Source organism: Schistocerca americana, chromosome 7, assembly GCF_021461395.2.
Source record: "Schistocerca americana isolate TAMUIC-IGC-003095 chromosome 7, iqSchAmer2.1, whole genome shotgun sequence".
In the NCBI taxonomy this organism is placed as follows: domain Eukaryota; kingdom Metazoa; phylum Arthropoda; class Insecta; order Orthoptera; family Acrididae; genus Schistocerca; species Schistocerca americana.
Window position 1 is genome coordinate 211,670,813 of NC_060125.1, and position 20,871 is coordinate 211,691,683.

General features: G+C 43.8%; 1 protein-coding gene across 2 annotated transcripts in view; it reads left to right on the forward strand.

Moving 5' to 3' along the window:
• LOC124622288 overlaps window positions 1-20,871 on the forward strand; it is a 770,325-nt gene that overhangs the window by 720,180 nt on the left and 29,274 nt on the right. Inside the window, exon 6 of one of the 2 annotated variants that reach the window (XM_047147957.1) lies at window positions 15,295-15,354. In XM_047147957.1, coding sequence (XP_047003913.1) covers window positions 15,295-15,354 — 60 coding nt within the window. The remainder of the gene's footprint in view (window positions 1-15,294; window positions 15,355-20,871) is intronic. The other variant, XM_047147958.1, reaches the window with a different exon arrangement.

Genomic DNA, 20,871 nt, shown 5'->3' on the forward strand with positions numbered 1-20,871 from the left:
ACAAGATGTCGAATCACCAGACTGACGAACGAATTGGCACTCAGGTTGCGTGGGATGACCACGAAAGTGCTCCTCCTGTCATACGAATTCGCACCTCAGACCATAACGCCATGTGTGGACCCAGTGCGTTTAGCACGCAGGGAGGTTGGATGCAGACCTTGAACTGGATTCCTTCTAACCAATACACGGCCCTCACTGGCATCGTGGCAGAACCAGCGTTCATCAGAAAACACAAATGACCTCCACCCTGCCCTCCAACGAGCTCTCGCCTGACACCTCTGAAGCAGCAAAGGGCGGTGGTTTGGGAACTGTGGAGTGCACGCTACAGGGGGTCTTGTTCGGGGCTGTTCTTGAAATTAACAGTTTGTAGCAGTTGTGTCACTGTGGTGCCAATTGCTGCTCAAATTGCTGCTGCAGAAGCAGTATGATGCGCCAGTGAGATACTTCTAATCCGATGGTCTTCCTTCTCGGTATTTCAAAAATGGTTCAAATGGCTCTGAGCACTATGGGACTTAACATCTATGGTCATCAGTTCCCTAGAACTTAGAACTACTTAAACCTAACTAATTCCTCTCCGATTCTGCGTAGAACCTCCTCATTCCTTACCTTATCAGTCCACCTAATTTTCAACATTCGTCTACAGCACCACATCTCAAATGCTTCGATTCTCTTCTGTTCCGGTTTTCCCACAGTCCATGTTTCACTACCATACAATGCTGTACTCCAGACGTACATCCTCAGAATTTTCTTCCTCAAATTAAGGCCGGTATTTGATATTAGTAGAATTCTCTTGGCCAGAAATGCCTTTTTTGCCATAGCGAGTCTGCTTTTGATGTCCTCCTTGCTCCGTCCGTCATTGGTTATTTTACTGCCTAGGTAGCAGAATTGCTTAACTTCATTGACTTCGTGACCATCAATCCTGATGTTAAGTTTCTCGCTGTTCTCATTTCTACTACTTCTCATTACCTTCGTCTTTCTCCGATTTACTCTCAAACCATACAGTGTACTCATTAGACTGTTCATTCCGTTCAGCAGATCATTTAATTCTTCTTCACTTTCACTCAGGATAGCAATGTCATCAGCGAATCGTATCATTGATATTCTTTCACCTTGTATTTTAATTCCACTCCTGAACCTTTCTTTTATTTCCATCATTACTTCCTCGATGTACAGATTGAAGAGTAGGGGCGAAAGGCTACAGCCTTGTCTTACACCCTTCTTAATACGAGCACTTCGTTCTTGATCGTCCACTCTTATTATTCCCTCTTGGTTGTTGTACATATTGTATATGACCCGTCTCTCCCTTTAGCTTACCCGTACTTTTTTCAGAATCTCGAACAGCTTGCACCATTTTATATTGTCTAACGCTTTTTCCAGGTCGACAAATCCTATGAAAGTGTCAGATTCTTAAAAGCAATTAACAGTCACTGAACAAGCCGTTACAGTTAGCCCAAATTGACTGATCATATTTTAAGCAAATGATTACTAAACAGCTACTACTAATTATGGCCGCAATGTCGTTGAGTGGAGAGGGAACACTGACTTTTTAAAAAAAGAAAGCAATTAAGAGTCACTGATTAGGCAGCTGCAATTACCCAAAATTCACTGATCAGTTTTTAACCAGATTACTTTTGAGTAGCTTCTATCAGTTACGAGTGGTGTTTGCATAAATACTACCAGGAGGGGAGGGCGGTAAAGGGGAAGAGTGAGATGTAAGGACATACATGGAAGTTACTCGACTTGGACAGAATGGCCTCCGTCCTTCCAATCCTTAATCCTGCGAGAGACCGGACACCCTTCACTAATGTTGAACAGTCCAAATAACTGCCAAGTCGCTGGTGTGTTTTCCAAAAGATAATGCTCACTCACGGAAAAGTCTTCGCAGGGGAGGAGATAACCAACAGTCAAAACCAGGCTCGGTGCCTTGACAGGAGCCGATTAGTTCTCTCGTGAACCATCCAGAACTTGAAACCTCTCGCTCTCCCAGCCGACTCACGCCGCACACCACACACTCACTGTCCAAAACCGTCCGGCTTCGCGGCTTTTGTCCCCATCGATGGTGCTACCGGCGTGCCTCCAAAGTTATCCGAACAAAGATCGTCATCGAGGGGCGAAATCGACAGAAGGCCGAGACTGCAAGGCTCAGTGGTGTCACAATATTCCTCACTTGCAAAAATTAAAAACTACTTGCGTACTTCAGAAAATTCACTACGGTGTACACCATAACTTGCCAGTATAATTACTTTTCCTTGATATACTGTATTTTGGACAGTCTGTCTTAGCTGCCTCATCTTGTACCTGTAATCTGCAGGTTTCTTCCGTGCAAGTCAACTCGCAGTAAGATCCATCGGCCACAACCTCTCTTTCTGATACTACAAAACTTGTAGTTAGCAGACAATTAGGCCTCGAGGTAGCGTTTCTGTACCGTGAAACTGTATTCATACTTCGCTTTCCACATGCAGCATGCGCATATGCTTTTTTATTTGCTTTTACGGTGTATATTCTCCTTAGTTGCACAACATCTGTCAACAGATATTTCATATGAGAGTCTCTCTCTGCGTTTATCTGTCTGTATGATCACGCTAATCTCAGTAACTACAGCGGGTATTCTTATACGGTTTTCACTACACTAACGAATATGGGATGATTAACAGAGTGAATGCCCTTCGTCCAAAATGAGTCTGGCCGTGATTCATGGGGAAGGGAGATATGCGCTGGTCAGCTACAGAGGAGGCGCTATCTGAAGGAAAGGGCATAAACAGCCACCAGAACTGCAGAATGCAGTGAAGCTTGACCACTGCATATATCTGGCCTGATGGGCTAGCGTTTAAGTCCGTGCTTGGAAACTGAAATACTACGGGTTCGAATCCTGATGGTACCACTACTTTTTCACTCTGCCTTTTGATGTAGCATTCCCTTCTCAATGAGTGGAGATTCGCCAGGATCGGCAAGTCCTTCCGACTCCACGTTAAACTGGCGCTCCGCTATCCCCGCCTATGTAGGTAGGGCAGGTTGGGGGTATGCAAGTCACCGAAATGACATTCTATTAAAAGGCTCGTACCTGATCATCGAGCCATACCAAATTATTGCTACCGGAATCTGTGCATATCTTCTTCTGCACACATTATAAACTTAAGTCCCCGCCTCGTTTTTGTGTATGTCTATCATGGCTCAACTCAGGAATACAGAAGGGATTTTGATACGCTTTTCTCTAACAGATAGACTCATTTACGACGAAGATTTGTGTGTTTCACTTATTACCGCTGCGCCACACAAGTCGTCTGACCTTAGATGCTTTGTGCTCCGCGTATGGAGCCTGGGTGGATCGCAAGTAGTGTTATAAGTGAATGCATATGAAGTGTCTCAATATTTAGGTTCAAAACTGTGTCGTCTGTAGAAAATCCTAACCTCAGTTCCTTGTTATAAGGAAATAATGGGCAGGAACAGTTATTATGTTTTATACACGAAACGTATACTTCGCAAGTTTTTAATTTACTTTATATTAACATAGCTTACACCTAATAACGACAGATTAGGCCCATAGAAACTCTTCGAACAGATGACCATAATCTACTCCGCTTCTAATACTGCCGGTACTGTTTTCTTCGAAGTTTACATTACATACACGGGAGAGTTGATGGATCTTAACTGTGAATTTTCTCCCAGGTGATTCAAAACAACTGTCTCAGATTCAGCCTGTGTGAAAAATGCTTCATCGAGATCATCAGCTCTCCATTATTAGAAAGTCTTGGTTTCTAGAAGTTTTCCACGCATTGTTTTCTGTCTGGATGACACCTGTTTCGAGATGTTTCCAGTACATTCGTTGCAATTACCGGACATTAAAACCTTCTGCGTCACACACTAAATCCTAGTCTACATGTGTATAAAACGAATAATGTTTCATCTTTGAGGACCAGCCACCAACTGTAAACGGTACTAATCCACATCTTGAACACATTACAGGCTATTGTCCTTCGTTTCCAGTTAGTCGTCCCCCCCCCCCCCCCCCCGCAACCACCACCATCACCCTCCTCCCCCTACAATGATGCGCCAGCCGGTAATGTACAACGAACCACAAACATTTTACAAGTACGTGTTTCACACATATTCCTCGTTCAGGTCCTCCTGCTAGAGTTCTAAAAAATCAACAGTTGGATTCTTATCTTACGAAATTTGTTTAGGTCCTCTAAAATCCGTACAGTTCTGACATTGCCTTTCCGTTGTGTGTACATTGCGTGCAACCGATAACCGAAATACAACGTCATTTATCCTGCATAGGCATATTGTCTCAGGAGAAAACATTGATCGTTGTAAGTTCCATTACCTGCCTTTTATAGTTTGGTTTCGGGGAGATCGAACACGAATATGGTATGATTAACAGAGAGAATGCCCTTCGTCGAAAATGAGTCTGGCCGCATGGCTTGGTGCCGAAATGTGTCCCTTTACCTCGCAAACACTAAAAGGTCGTCAGACCCAAGTGTAAATATATTGCTTTGAAAGAATAGCAGCACAGACGATTTTAGTTTTGTTAACTGAATGTTTACATGTAGTACACTTCCTAACAATTTCTACACCCAACTCTGTTCGGATTGATAAATCTACCCCACTTTCACACTGAAGTATGTCATTGTTGTACTGCTTATCCGAATTAATCTTTCAAGTTATAAATGTCCATGGTAGTCTTTTAATAACTCTTCAAATAGTAATTTGAGCCACTAGCGGAAGCTACTGCCTAACGACGACGATACAGTTTAGTCCATTCATTTCGTATATAATCACGACCACGTTCCGCAAATAAACTGTATCATTCTTCGATGTTTACCCTACCTACAGTTATAATACTACCAAACTTATGATTAATCACTGGAGCAAAGTATTCGCATCATTTCAGTGCGATGCATCTGCACGCGACCGTTCCGCACAAGCCTCGAAAAACGACTCTTCACCCGCCCGGTGGTGCGTGATCGGTAGCTATTAGGTTTCGTTCAATGTTAAATAAGCAAGACAATGCTTCAGACGGAAAATGGCACTCTCAGTTCCGAAAGTTCCAGAGGACAAGCAATACGTAAGTTTAACGATTTCTTACCTGGTATTACTATCGATAACAGTATGTCTTACACCGTGCTGTAAACAAAATTCTTCATCTCTTTCCTCTGCCTTTGTCCCACGTCGGTGGAAGGCCGGCATGGTTATTTACGGATTTTCCATGTTTAATTTAAGAGATGTCGCCATTCCGTTACCTCTGGGGAATGAATATGTGTACCCGAAGCGTCTGTGTGTAGTGCCATTCATGTGAAAGTGAGAGAAAGTTTTCTGAATGTATGCGAATGATGTGCCTGAGGTGGGACTTAGGTACCATCCCGGAATTAATCTAATAGGATGTGGGGAACCGCCTAAAAACTACATACATGCTGGCCAGCACGTTGATTCTCGTCGGCGCACCTCCCCGTCCCGGAAACGGCGCTTTAACACACACAGATACCCGAGCGGGACTGCTGTAAACAAAATTTTTGTATTTGTCAACTTTGGTTGCCGGCCGCTGGTGGCCGAGCGGTTCTAGGCGCTTCAGTCTGGAACCGCACGACCGCTACGGTCTCAGGTTCGAATCCTGCCTCGGGCATGGATGTGTGTGATGTCCTTAGGTTAGTTAGGTTTAAGTAGTTCTAAGTTCTAGTGGACTGATGACCTCAGATGTTAAGTCCCATAGTGCTCAGAGCCATTTGAACCATTTGAAGCCAACTTTGGTTCGGAGAAATAACACTGGAACCAGTTTCCTCTTCCACAGAAGTCACCATAAGATGATTTAAATACGTTTCATACTAAATCGTTTTAAGAGTAGTTTTAGTTCAAAAACTTAGTATGTGACGTATTCACATTAGCTGATGATGTTCAGGTAACTTATTAGAATGAAGCCGGGAAACGTCGTAGACACCTAGTATACTTCGACAGGAACGCAACCTGTCATTTTCAAGACAAAACTGCAGCAAGTAAGTGCTGTGCAAGAGAATTTAAAACCTCGCTTTGTAGAGAAATTCCAGAGAGACAACAGACACGCACACACAGACACACACACACACACACACACACACACACACACACACACACATTGTAAACATTAGCGTCAGCAGAAACCAAAGATTACCAATGTCAGAATTTATCGATAGTGAAGTTAATATTCAATATGTGAGGTGACATTTTTTTCTGTCCCACTGTTTGCTGACAAGGGAGAGAGAGGTCAGGATTCCATGCAGCATTTAAACACAGAACACTATCTCTGTTTATAAAATTACCTGCTAATTTACTTTCAACTGCTTCCGTAATAACACTAGCTCAATAGCTGGAAGTACACTCCGGAATCTCCACGTTGTTACATTCCTTAGGGTGACCAGTGCCAAGACAATATTGTGCAATGGCAGACTCGCTCGGTTGTTGAAAGGGTGTGTGACGCTTTTGCTCAGCACACCGGTCCTCCACAGTTCCGATAGCCTGACCAATATATGACAAGCCACAACTGGAAGGAACGCGGAATCCTGTGGAATATAATAACACGGAGATTATGGCATGCACGTCTAGCTATTGGGATAGTGTTACTGAGGGAGCAGTTGAAATTAAGTCAGCAAAGTAACCTTGTGAACAGAGATGGCGGTTAGTGTTTAAATCCTGCACAGAACGGTGCTCTCTCCCTTGCCAAAAAACTGAGGGATGGAGTTAATGCTACCTCACTCATCGACTATTAATTTCACAATCGATAACTTCTGTCGTCGGTCATCTTTGGTGTCTGATAGCGCTACTGTTGACAAAGTGTGTGTGTGTGGGTGTGTGTGTGTGTGTGTGTGTGTGCGCGCGTGTGTGTGTGTGTGTGTGTGTGTGTGCGTGTGAGAGGTATCTTTCTGGAATTTCTCTGCAGACCGAGATTTTAAATTCTCTTGCACAGCGGGACTAGCTGCAGTTTTTGCTTGAAAATGGCAGGTTGTCGAAATATCGGCGGTTGTTGACGACATCACCAGGCTGAATTTTCAAAAGTTATTTGATTATTCTAACGCCAGAAGAAATTTAGGTATCACAGCTGATGATGACTTTCTAAGAAGCCGAAACCGGTGACGATATTATTTGTGTGAACTGAGCCCAAAAAATGGAATAAAAGAGATTTGAATGCAACGGCAATTTAAGATTAAGCGCAACACATTTATATGACTTTTTGTGTTATAGCTTTCTGTGTTATATCATAATATAACCACGAAATAAGAACTATTTGCTAACAGTCAGAATGTTACAATAAACTGTTCGATTTGTTAACATCGGTGTAGTTCAAAAAATGGCAAACGGACCAGCGATGTCTAGTAATGGTCGTCTCGTCATGGTCTGTGGAATCATCGTGACTAGCATTTCGATATCACTGATAACTTCGTGTTATACTGAAAAAACGTTTCCCACGAAATAAGACTACAAATGAAAGTAAAATCATCTGTATCACTTCGTGGCGTAATACATAGTGTTTTGTAGCTTGTTAGACTTTCTCACGGCAGGATATAAGCAGTGACGCAGGAAGGCATGGATCGAGTAGGAGTTTTGTCGCATGGAGACTGCGAGGTAATTAGAACTGAGCGGAAAGTTCGTTGTACAGGTAGTTAGCAGGAACTGCAGGCGGGGGAGAGAGACGCTCTAATCTAAAACTTCTTAACGGGGGAGAAACCTACACGCAGCCCCCCCCCCCCCCAGCTCTGGTAGCTGAGGCCATCTTGTGGATTCATTGTAAGACAACATTTGTCCCACACCTTAAGGAAACATGTTTTTTAAAACTGATATAAAGTAACTTCCCACGTAAAGTTAAAGAAAAAAGGTTCAGATTTCTTGACAAGATATGCACACTCCAGTCACCTCTGCTACATTCCTATATCTGCGAACGTACTGGTACCTCGTCTTGCCTTTCATTGTGACCACTTTATTTATCACATTCCCGTTACTGACCAGGTGCATTATTTCAGAGAATCAGCTGTACATTGCATTATTCACAAATGAGGGCTATACTTTTTTCCTTCATTCTGTCGTTCATACTTCATTACAGGATACAGGTCTCTTTTTGTCGTCAATGTTCCAGATAGACTCAACTTGACCTCTGTCCGGCTTACCCTTACTAACCAGCTCCATTAATTCCCTTTTCCTATAGTGTTTCTCCTGCTCGTTGCTTCTAACACCAATATGATCAATCCTGGACACTATAGCAAACGTCTACCTACTTTGTCAAAGTTTCCCCATAGAATTCAACCCTCATCTTATTGACATCACTTGATCTCATACCTTATCTCTGAACTTTATTTTTTATACGCTTCCAAATACGTCTCTACCGAATCCCTTGGTCCATAATTCACTTCCATGTTCCATATGCGTAAACTGAGGAGCATTTTATCCAATTCCATATCGATGCACCATGCCTTTAGCAAAATAAAAATTTTCGTCGTTTGGACCAAAATGTTTTCGGCATCTTCCTTGTTTCGGTCATTCCATGTCATCTTCCTCTGTAGATGAGGGAAATCTTTCACTTCTGCTGCAAGAGGCTATCAGAACTGAGTTACTCATTATTATCCAAACCAAAGTTCGTTTTATTGAAGTCTTCACTACACGTTAAAGATACACCGGTAGATGTCACTATCATCCAACACATTCACCTAGGTTCTGTTAACAACAATCGGAACGTTCTACCAGTCGTTCAATTACTAGGCTACAGAAATACGTACCTTGGTCACTGAGCGATTCTAAAACTGCTGTGTTAACGTTCTCAACATCGCAGATCTGAAATTGCTTCAGGTCAGTTTCTCAATTGTCTGGACATTGTTGTGTGTGGTTAGTGTCGCTGGTCATCCTTTCTAATCAGCATCAAGTACGTCTATGCGACCTTGATCAAATTGTTGGCACCATTTCACAGTGGCTGGTACAAATGGTTCAAATTGTTTAAATGGCTCTGAGCACTATGGGACTTAATATCTGAGATCATCAGTTACCTAGAACTTAGAACTACTTAAACCTAACCAACCTAAGGACATCACACACATCCATGCCCGAGGCAGGATTCGAACCTGCGAGCATAGCAGTCGTACCGTTCCAGACTGAAGCTCCTAGAACCGCTCGGTCACAACGGCCAGCACATTGGCTGGCTGCGGCATTTCATTTGGTTCACACATCAGCATAATTTCATGGGAATATATATCTAGTAGTTACGGGACCATTTTTCTGGAGACACTCACGTATCATATGCAGATATGTGATGGAAGTCACGTTTGATGGGACTGTTTAATTGATTCCGATGAATATGATAAACAGCAGTATTAGTGGCTGTCAATAAATCCTAGTTAAACCTTACTATTCTTTTGTTGTTAATTTGAATTTGCATGTCTTTTAGATGTGATAAAATGTAGAAATCATTCTGAAGAGTGAGAATGCATGTGAATCGCCAGAGGCAGTATAGTCAGTTGCCCCTTGGAGCCAGTTCGCAGAAGGATCATTGAGGGAGAGCAGAAGGTCAATAACCCTCCGGACATCGGCCACCTCCTTGTCGCACAGCCCTAGGGCGTTCAGCCGCCTTGTGTACGAGCACAGGTAACATCTCACATGGAACTATCTGGTTACGGCCTGCGACTGAGAATGCTCGCGTTAGCAGAAAGACCGAGTGGGGTGCAGCGGTTGGACCATTGAAATCCCGTTCAGGAGAACAACGGTTCAAACATTCGTTTGGCCATCCACATTTAGAGTCTCTGTAATTTCCTTAAATCACTCCAGTCAAATATCAGGATGATTCCACTGAAATGGCACAGCAGATTTCCTTCCTCCATCTCTAATGATCTCGATGTCAACAGAAAGTTAAATCCAACGTTCCTTCCTTTCCTTTTTTTATCGGAAGGTACCATTATGCTCAAAACTAAGAAAGCTTGCCGTTTCTACATAAAGCAATGGAACCTAGAGATACACATCTCAAAGACATATTGGGGACACACATCCTGTGCCTTTAAAAATGTAAGACACTGCTGAATACTTTGATTCAGCAAAAATCAAATATTTACGCTGTGTAAGAAATCTCCATCATTGGCTAATGTAAATAAATTGTAAGTTAGAAAGAGACACAGGTTGGTGACGGCGAAGAGCGTCTCATTATTCACAGAGGAGTTACAGAAAGTGTGACGTAACTTCTTCCGTGAAGGGTCGTAGGACTAACTTATTGGTCAACGAGCTAGAAGAAGGGGACTAATGTTTTGTAAGGAGCAGGGTTATCAGTGGACGTTCAAAGGATCTGGAATCTAGCCAATTAAAATTCACTGGGAGACACAGAATGCGCTAATGCGAAGCTTCCTCGTAATTAACATTTGATGAGGACTCACTCAGTTATTGAGAGTGTCCGTTGTCAAACTTCTCTGTTGAGACACACCGTGAACGTGGCGTGCCACCCGAGATGATGTGTTGGGGACTTAGGATATTTGTGGGCTGATCTGCACTCAACCGCTGGCGAGGGTCCTTGGTTCCACTAGTGACTGGTTCTGCTGCCACGCATTCTGCAGTTCTCTCCACAGTCGTGATGGATATTCAGTCTTCAACACCACAAATGCCTGCGTGATTTGAAACCCGCATTGGCAAATTGTGGCAGTCGCCTCTGGTTCTCTTTAACCACTAGCCTTCTTACGCGTGTTCAGCCATACGTTACAGACAGGTTCGACTGTTGGCAGTGATACACTACAAATCGGACATCGTCATTCACGGTGTGTCCATACGGAGGTCCAAATACACTTACAAAGGAAACTCCCCACCGCTCCCCTCTCAGATTTAGTGGTAAGATGGCCCCGTGGATAGCCTGTCAAAATCTGAACACATATGAAGCATGAAAACGTGAAGGTGTACAGAAGAAGGAAAATGAAGCAAAACCGAAAGAGTGAACGGTCGAAACGCAAGAAGTGTAATTAACAGTTGCGTGAAACAGCAATGGCGTCGTGGTTACAATGATAGAGTAGCAAGCGGACGAGCCCTGTTCAACACTCCAATGTGCTATTTTTTTTTTCAAAACATTCTGAACAGCCTTTCTCATCATTGAAATATTGGTTCTCGTTCTGTAGTCCTTGCATTGGGAAGATGGCAACACGTGAATTTGCAGGGACCATAAAATTTCCGACAATTAAGAGGCCGGTGATATGCGTACGCGATGCTGACCACCGGTAGCGCATCATACCTGTTTCTTTGAACTCATTTCAGGCGAATCTGGTTGACAAGACATCAACCTTAGTTCACTAGTATGCCCCTTGAAAAACTATAATACGATTCTGCCCTTGTTACCCTATTGGAAGATGTCATCGCCTTCGGAGAAGACATAAAGCATGAATGAATGCAGGTGGTCTGCATTAATGTTCCCGTACTCCACAACCGCCATGATGCTTTAGATTACTACCACAGATCCCATGGGTTTGTAAGTGACTATTTTCCATAGCAAATACTGCCCCCATCGGCCTTTTACACTCCTGGCCATTAAAATTGCTACACCACGACGATGACGTGTTACAGACGCGAAATTTAACCGATAGGAAGAAGATCGTGTGAGATGCAAATGATTAGCTTTTCAGAGCATTCACGCAAGGTTGACGCCGGTGGCGACACCTACAACGTGCTGACGAGAGGTACGTTTTCAACCGATTTCTCATACACAAACAGTAGTTCACCGGCGTTGCCTGGTGAAACATTGTTGTGATGCCTCGTGTAAGGAGGAGAAATGCGTACCACCACGTTTCCGACTTTGATAAAGGTCGGATTGTAGCCTAACGCGATTGCGATTTATCGTATCGTGACATTGCTGCTCGCGTTGGTCGAGATCCAATAACTGTTAGCAGAATATGGAATCAGTGGGTTCAGGAAGATAATACGGAACTCTGTGCTGGATCCCAACGACCTCGTATCACTAGCAGTCGTCATGACAGGCGTCTTATCCGCATGGCTTTAAGGGATCGTGTAGCCAAGTCTCTACCCCTGAGTCAACAGATAAGGACGTTTGCAAGACAACAACCATCTGCATGAACAGTTCGACGACGTTTGCAGCAGCATGGACTATCAGCTCGGTGACCATGGCTGCGGTTACCCTTGACGCTGCATCACAGACAGGAGCGCCTGCGATGGTGTACTCAACGACGAACCTGGCTGCACGAATGGCAAAACGTCATTTTTTCAGATGAATCTAGGTTCTGTTTACAGCATCAGGATGGTCGCATCCGTATTTTGCGACATCGCGGTGAACGCACATTGGAAGCGTGTATTTGTCATCGCCATACTGGCGTAACATCCAGCGTGATGGTATGGGGTGCCATTGGTTACACGTCTCGGTCACCTCTTGTTCACATTGAGGGCACTTTGAACAGTGGACGTTACATTTCAGATGCGTTACGACCCGTGGCTCTACCCTTTATTCGATCCCTGCGAAACCCTACATTTCAGCAGGATAATGCACGACCGCATGTTGCAGATCCTGTACGGGCCTTTCTGGATAAAGAAAATGTTCGACTGCGGCCCTGGCCAGCACATTCTCCAGATCTCTCACCAACAGGAAACGTCTGGTCAATGGTGGCCGAGCAACTGGCTCGTCACAATACGCGTCACTACTCTTGATGAACTCTGGTGTCGGTTGAAGCTGCATGGGCAGCCGTACCTGTACACGCCATTGAAGCTCTGTTTGATTCAATGCCCAGGCGTATCTGGGCCGTTATTACGGCTAGAGGTGGTTGTTGTCGGTACTTATTTCTCAGGACCTATGCACCCAAATTGCGTTAAGATGTAATCACATGTCAGTTCTAGTATAATATATTTGTCCAATGAATACCCGTTTATCATCTTCATTTCTTTTTGGTGTAGCAATTTTAATGGCCAGCATTTGAGAGAGTGACTATTCGAGAAGCAGTTCGCCAGAATGACGGATCATCCAGAAACATCCATCTATCTAGTATAACAAGAAACGTGATTTATTTGGCCACCTTCCACTGAACTACGGTGCAATCTCGGGTCCCTTACCCACTGCAGTGGTAAATAATGATGTCATTCGTTCAAAATTGGGAACATATAGGGTTCGTCTTGTGCGGGGCTCTATGTTCAACATTGTGGGCTGAATGGAGTGGTTCAAAATACTTGTGCCTGCACTAGTAATGAAACCTGTCGTCAGGTGTTCCACTCGCTCCTGCTCATCGTGCTTTACAGAGCCAGAAAGGTTCCCGCCTCCACTCTGTGTGACTAGGCGTAGCCGTTTAATACTATGTAGTCTACCAGTGATACTTTAAACGGTCACTCTCGAATCGGAGGTGACACGGGATTTTGAAGTCATTCGTTTCGTGGTACTCAAGCGCTTGCATACAAGAGTGAAACGGCGACGAGGTCAAGCTGAGATTTTTCAGATCTCTCTGGTTGTAGACAATACAGAGAGACTTTGATGTCACGCTAATGAAGAGAGAAGGTGAGACTCTAGGACTGCTTACTGATCTGCTTCTTATTGATGCTTCAGGTGTTAGACATGGCATACGGAGGAGCACAGACCCAGTTTTATGAGAAGAGATGAGGGTTACTAGTTTTTCCAATCAATTACAAGGACAAATGGCCACGCTGGCCTATAACTTTATTAAGATTCAGGTATACAAAGCAAAGTGTGGTGCTACAGACCACGAATCATGGAATGGCCAGATTCAATTGCTCTAATTGAACGCTTAGTTTCGTGTACATGTAACAGTGTAACTGGCACAGGTACATGTTGACAAATGTACAACGAAAATAAATAACCATAGCCCAGAGGTAGGTGCAGGCAAGTTTTTCGCAAGTCGTCTTTAGTGCACGACGTTAACTGAACTGCTCACTTACAAAGCATATGCTAGTGGCTCTTCCATCCGAGGAAGCTGTCGCTCGATCTTTTGCATTTGCTGAAACTCTCGAACTCTGCCGAAGTCTGCCTTGCTTTATGCTTAAGAGCCTCTATATACGACGTTGAGGGTGTTCGCTTATACATGATACGTGACTGCGTCGCTCTTTAGCTCCAGTTCGCAATCAACGAGCGGGAAATCAGCAGTTTCTCAATGAAAATGCCTTCTTAATGGAATGACAAAAGAGGCTTGCACTCCGCGACTCTACCTAAGATACAAGGCTTACAGTTAATATTGATGCTTAGATGATTTTTTCTCCTTATATCTGTCAACCACTCATGATTTGGTTATTACACTATCCTACAATCACTTTTCATGACTGTTCGCGACAGATGCACTCAATCAGCCGACCAGCTTCACCGTTTCCGGGATGCCCGTTCCCATCTGCAGGGTCGTAACAGTCCGATCTTCTCCGAAGTCTCTTATGCCAATGGATTTCCCATTTTCGGTTCTTATCAACTCTAGAACGAGTACTTAATCGTGTCTGCTTCACTTATAAACATTCCTTACCACGTCACGTGCCCGAAGCGTCACCAGGCGAAATTCAGTCATGCGGTGGCCGTTGCTCATAATGTTAAGGCGCATCAGGGTGATTGCATGTATGCATCACACGTACATTCACAGCGAAAAACCGGCAGCGATGTGCCACGTCACCCATTTCTCTGAAAAGAAGGAAAAGTAATGTTTAATGTCGGCAAGCTAACGTGGCCCTTGAAGATAAAGAACCACCTTGCACAGCTCGGAGATAGGAATGAAATCGGCCATTTCATTTTCCGAGGAACCGTTCCCAATCCCTTTAGTTAAACCCGTGTAACACCAAACCTACATATCCGGTCGATAAGTTTGGCTCTGATCCTTCCAAATGCTAACACAATGTAGTCTCACTCGAAATGAGAGGTGAGTTGCAAGATTAGTGGCTAGTGACACTTTAGGAAAATCTGATTTTTGAAACTGAATTACGGTATTTCTGAAGTGTGTGTAGTCGTATTAGTATGCATTTAGCCCGTTGAAAATTTTTATTTCGTAAACCGATTCAAATCAACTTAAATATGTACGGAATGGTTCTTGTTCTAAATAGTGTTACAAACAGACAAATAGTTTTGTCAGTATGGGAGAAATAGCGCCAAACAAGGAGTGCCTGAAATAGGGTGACTGGAATTTTAGAACCGCTACTTCAGCGTTTCTCATTTGATGTCGCACACTAACTGACAAGTTTGTTTTAAACGGTTTTGTGTGAAACACATGTAAAGTGTGGAACTACTTTCTAAACTATAGTCGTACATATCAATATCAGCTTACAGCATGATCTTATAATTGTACGTACTTTTCTTATCCATAAAATGTTGACGGGGCACTTCTGTCTTTGTTTCAGCAGTTTGACGCCCTGTGTAAAATGGAAGTCGCCTTTTTCACTTCGAGAGCCGCACTAAACGTAAGTCTTACGCTCTGACTTCGCCAGAGTGTAATAAATAATCTAATGTAGGTTTAAGATTTACGTATTAAATTAATTTTTTGAGCTATCTATTCTCAGAGCACCACTGTAAGTAGTAATCCACTTAAATAATTTGTTTTTCTCACTGGTATTTCGTTAGTGCTAATATGATTTGTTTATGAGCTAGTATTAGCTTCTGAAGTGGTTCTGATACAGAATAGCAAAATCTGTGCTTCTTAGTAATTCTTCGATGATGTAAAGTGATGTCAGATGTTTGAAATTCTCATAAAATGGGTATACGTTGTACAGAAAGGAGGGCAATATGCCATGTATACTTGAATACTGGGGGTTCACTAAGAATGAAAGAGCAAATGAAAATCTGCTCGGACTAAAAAGAGTGTAATTTAAAGCGCTGTCTTTCCCCTTTCCTGTAAATCAAAGAAACAATGAAAGTACTAAATCCAAATTTCAGGAGTGTGTTAAAAATGCTAGGTGAAAGGGTCTGATGAAATATATTGATGATGTGCCTGTTCCCTGTGAAAATATAGAGGTGTTTGAAGAAATGTTTAAAGAAATGAACAATTTATTCGACACAAAATATAGTGAGTTAAGCCAACGTAAGACGAACGAATTAAAGAGCAACAGAATTTAGATTAGCGACAAACGCATCATAAAAACTGGAGACCAATTTGCAGACAAAGTGTACGATTTTTGTTACCCTGGAGGCAAAATAACGCGTAGAAGTCGAGACATTGAGAAGATAAGAAGAAGACAAGCACCAGCAAAGAGAACACTACTCTCTACATAAATCTTCTACTGTGAAACATAAACCTTAATTCGAAAAAAAATTCGTAGGAAGTATGTGTGCAGCATTGCACTGATGGATGTGAATAACGAACTGTTAGAAAACCCTAAAACAAATGAACCGAGCCGTTAGCGACGTAGTGATAAAGAAAGTTGCTCAGAATGAAGCAGAATGATGAAGACTGAGGAAGATTTCTGACAAATGGAAAGCGAAAGGAGTATGTGGATACACTTACTAGAAGCGGGGGCAGAAGGATAGAAAAGGAAGTAGCCGGCCGGTGTGGCCGTGCGGTTAAAGGCGCTTCAGTCTGGAACCGCGTGACCGCTACGGCCGCAGGTTCGAATCCTGCCTCGGGCATGGATGTGTGTGATGTCGTTAGGTTTAATTAGTTCTAAGTTCTAGGCGACTGATGACCTCAGAAGTTAAGTCGCATAGTGCTCAGAGCCATTTGAACCATTTTTTAGAAAAGGAAGTAAGACATCAGGGAATAACTGTCACGTCTGACAGTGGAAGAACAACAACTGAAAGAGGAAAGCATCCTGATACCATTGTAAAGATAAACGAGGAGAAAATTTACTTCTGGAATTCGCTAGAAATCCCTGGACGGCGTTTCTCACTGAAACTTTGCAAATCTGGCATCAGCAATTATAACACTTGAATTATACCGAGCTACAAGTGCTTCCGAAATGTGTTGAAGGAATCAAAACTGAAGATATGAACATACCCGAATCTGGCATCATCTGCACGAAAGGAAGGATAACAAGACTACCACATAGTCGGAAGATGACAAGGTTAGTACACAGTGACGTCATCGGTCCTACTGCTCCCACGTCCTGTGACAGAAAGAGGTACGTCGTTACATTTATAGATGACTATACACATGTAAAACCTGTATATATAGTGCAAAATCAATCTGAAGTACTGGAATATGTTAAACAGGATGAAGCCGTCGCAACTTCTCACTTCAGTTTGAGGATAAGTGTATTCCTTCGCGATATCGGATGTAAATACCTGTCATGTGAGACGAACAACTTCTTTAAAGAGACTGGAACCCAGTATGCATTTACAATAAGATACGCACCACAATAAAATGGGGTGAGCGAACTCATGAATAGGAACATTAAAAACCAGATTCACTGCATGTTATTGAACAGTTAACTTGAAAAATATTTTTGGTCAGAAGCAATAAAGACTTTTGTTTATTTGACAAACTGAACGCCAATATGTGGATTAAACTGACAATTTATACTATTCTGAGGTGTGCTGAAATGTGAAAAATGACGAAATTTAAAGTTTTTGGTTGAGTAGCATATTTAAGACGACATATAGAAGCGATAGTACATGATGATTAATGGCGGATGGCGCTAAACAGGTAGGTCATCAGTGACAGTGACTTCTGGGAAGTTTCATTACAGGATAAAGAAGTGCTTCATGGTCGGATATTGTCTTAATACACTCCTGGAAATGGAAAAAAGAACACATTGACACCGGTGTGTCAGACCCACCATACTTGCTCCGGACACTGCGAGAGGGCTGTACAAGCAATGATCACACGCACGGCACAGCGGACACACCAGGAACCGCGGTGTTGCCCGTCGAATGGCGCTAGCATTTGTGCACCGCCGCCAGTGTCAGCCAGTTTGCCGTGGCATACGGAGCTCCATAGCAGTCTTTAACACTGGTAGCATGCCGCGACAGCGTGGACGTGAACCGTATGTGCAGTTGACGGACTTTGAGCGAGGGCGTATAGTGGGCATGCGGGAGGCCGGGTGGACGTACCGCCGAAATGCTCAACACGTGGGGCGTGAGGTCTCCACAGTACATCGATGTTGCCGCCAGTGGTCGGCGGAACGTGCACGTGCCCGTCGACCTGGGACCGGACCGCAGCGACGCACGGATGCACGCCAAGACCGTAGGATCCTACGCAGTGCCGTAGGGGACCGCACCGCCACTTCCCAGCAAATTAGGGACACTGTTGCTCCTGGGGTATCGGCGAGGACAATTCGCAAACGTCTCCATGAAGCTGGGCTACGGTCCCGCACACCATTAGGCCATCTTCCGCTCACGCCCCAACATCGTGCAGCCCGCCTCCAGTGGTGTCGCGACAGGCGTGAATGGAGGGACGAATGGACACGTGTCGTCTTGAGCGATGAGAGTCGCTTCTGCCTTGGTGCCAATGATGGTCGTATGCGTGTTTGGCGCCGTGCAGGTGAGCGCCACAATCAGGACTGCATACGACCGAGGCACACAGGGCCAACACCCGGCATCATGGTGTGGGGAGCGATCTCCTACACTGGCCGTACACCATTGGTGATCGTCGAGGGGACACTGAATAGTGCACGGTACATCCAAACCGTCATCAAACCCATCGTTCTACCATTCCTAGACCGGCAAGGGAACTTGCTGTTCCAACAGGACAATGCACGTCCGCATGTATCCCGTGCCACCCAACGTGCTCTAGAAGGTGTAAGTCAACTATCCTGGCCAACAAGATCTCCGGATCTGTCCCCCATTGAGCATGTTTGGGACTAGATGAAGCGTCGTCTCACGCGGTCTGCACGTCCAGCACGAACGCTGGTCCAACTGAGGCGCCAGGTGGAAATGGCATGGCAAGACGTTCCACAGGACTACATCCAGCATCTCTACGATCGTCTCCATGGGAGAATAGCACCCTGCATTGCTGCGAAAGGTGGATATACACTGCACTAGTGCCGACATTGTGCATGCTCTGTTGCCTGTGTCTATGTGCCTGTGGTTCTGTCAGTGTGATCGTGTGATGTATCTGACCCCAGGAATGTGTCAATAAGGTTTCCCCTTCCTGGGACAATGAATTCACGGTGTTCTTATTTCAATTTCCAGGAGTATAGATATCGTCTATAGCGTCCTGAAGAGAGACAATTATTCGTGGAGCAGATGTCAAGTTTAATGAAAGTAGTCTTGATTTTAATAATGAAGACTGGATCTTTTGCGAAGAAGACACGAACGCTGGGCTTATCATTGGTGAAGAAATTGTTAATTACTACATTAATGACTCGATATCAATTGAAAATTAAGATCTTAAACCTCCCGAAATCCGCAAAAGTGGAAGAGGTAGAAAATGTCCGTTGTTGATGGAAGACTACGCTGTATTAGCAATAAATGGAGAAATGTACGTCGAGAATGTTCTGGAGACTTTCAGTGACATTTGGAGCAGATCAGATACAGAGTCTCTATGCTGTTGCAGAAGAGATGAAAGTAATGAATGGAAACGAAACCTGGACACTACGCCAGTTACCTGAAAACATAAGGCTGCTGACACAAGCAGTGAGTGGGTTTTTAATGTGAAATGTGGTGACGTAGGAAATTTTATATAATGCTACATATACATCTACAACCACATACATAATCCGCAAGCTGACGTACTGTGAGTGGAGGAGGGTACGGTGTGGCACTACTGGTCGTTTCCTGTCCTGTTTCACTTCCACACAGAGCAAGGGGAAAACGACTATCTACATGCCTCCGAAAGTGCCCATATTTCTCGTGTCTTATTCTCATGGTCCTTACGTGAAATGTATGTGATGGCGGTAGGCTCGTTCTGCGGTCAGCTTCAAGTGCCGGTTCTTTAAATTTTCTCAAAAGTCTTCCTTGAAATGAAAGTCGCCTTCACTTCAAGGGCTTTCGTTTGAGTTCCAGAAGCACCTCCGTAACACTTAAGTGTTGCTCGAATCAAACGGTAAAAAATATAGCAGCCTGCCTCTGAACTGCTTCGATTTCTTCGTTTAATCCAACTCGGTACTGATCCCAAACATTCCAGCAGCACTCAAGAATAGGTCGCACTAGCGTTCTGTATGTGGTCTCCATCTCAGGACTAACCACACTTCCCCAAAATTGTCCCAATAAACCAGAGTCGTCCATTCACCTTCCCTATCACAATCCTCGGATGCCCGTTCCATTCTAGCTATTTAAACGAGGCCACTGTCTCAAGCAGGACACCACTAATACTGTATCCCAAAATTACGGGTCATTACGGGTCTGGTTTTCCTACTGAACCGCATTAACTTACTTTTTACATTTAAAGATACATCACACCAACTAGAAATTTTGACTCAGTCGGTTTGTATCATCCTACAGTCACTCAAAGATGACACCTTCCCGTATACTACAGCATCATCAGCAAAAAAACCGCAGATTGCTTTTCCCCATTCCACTAACGTATACAGAAAATAATAGCGAGATCCTATCACACTTCCCTAGCACGCTCCTGACTATGCTCTTGTCTCCGAGGGCCACATACTAGGATCTATTACTTAAGAAACCTTCGAATCATTCACATGTTTGAGAACCTATTCCGTTTGCTCGTACCTTCGTTAACAGTCTGCAATGGGGTACCGTGACAAATGCTTTTCGTAAACCTCTGAGTAAGGAATCTGCCTGTTCTCCTTCATCGATAGTTTGCAGTATATCATGTGAGAAAAGGTCAAGCTGAGTTTCATAAGAGTCATGCTTTCTAAAACCGTGTTGATTCGTTGTCACACTCTTTCTGGTCTCTACGGAACTTATTCCATTCGAGGTTGTAAAATACGCATTGGAACTCTGCATCAAACCCATATTAATGATACTGCTCGGTAATTTTGAGGGTCTGTTCTTCTACTCTACTTATATACAATAGTCACCTGCCCTTTGTTTTAGTCGCTTGGGATATTGCGTTAGGTGGCGATTTACGATAAATGCAA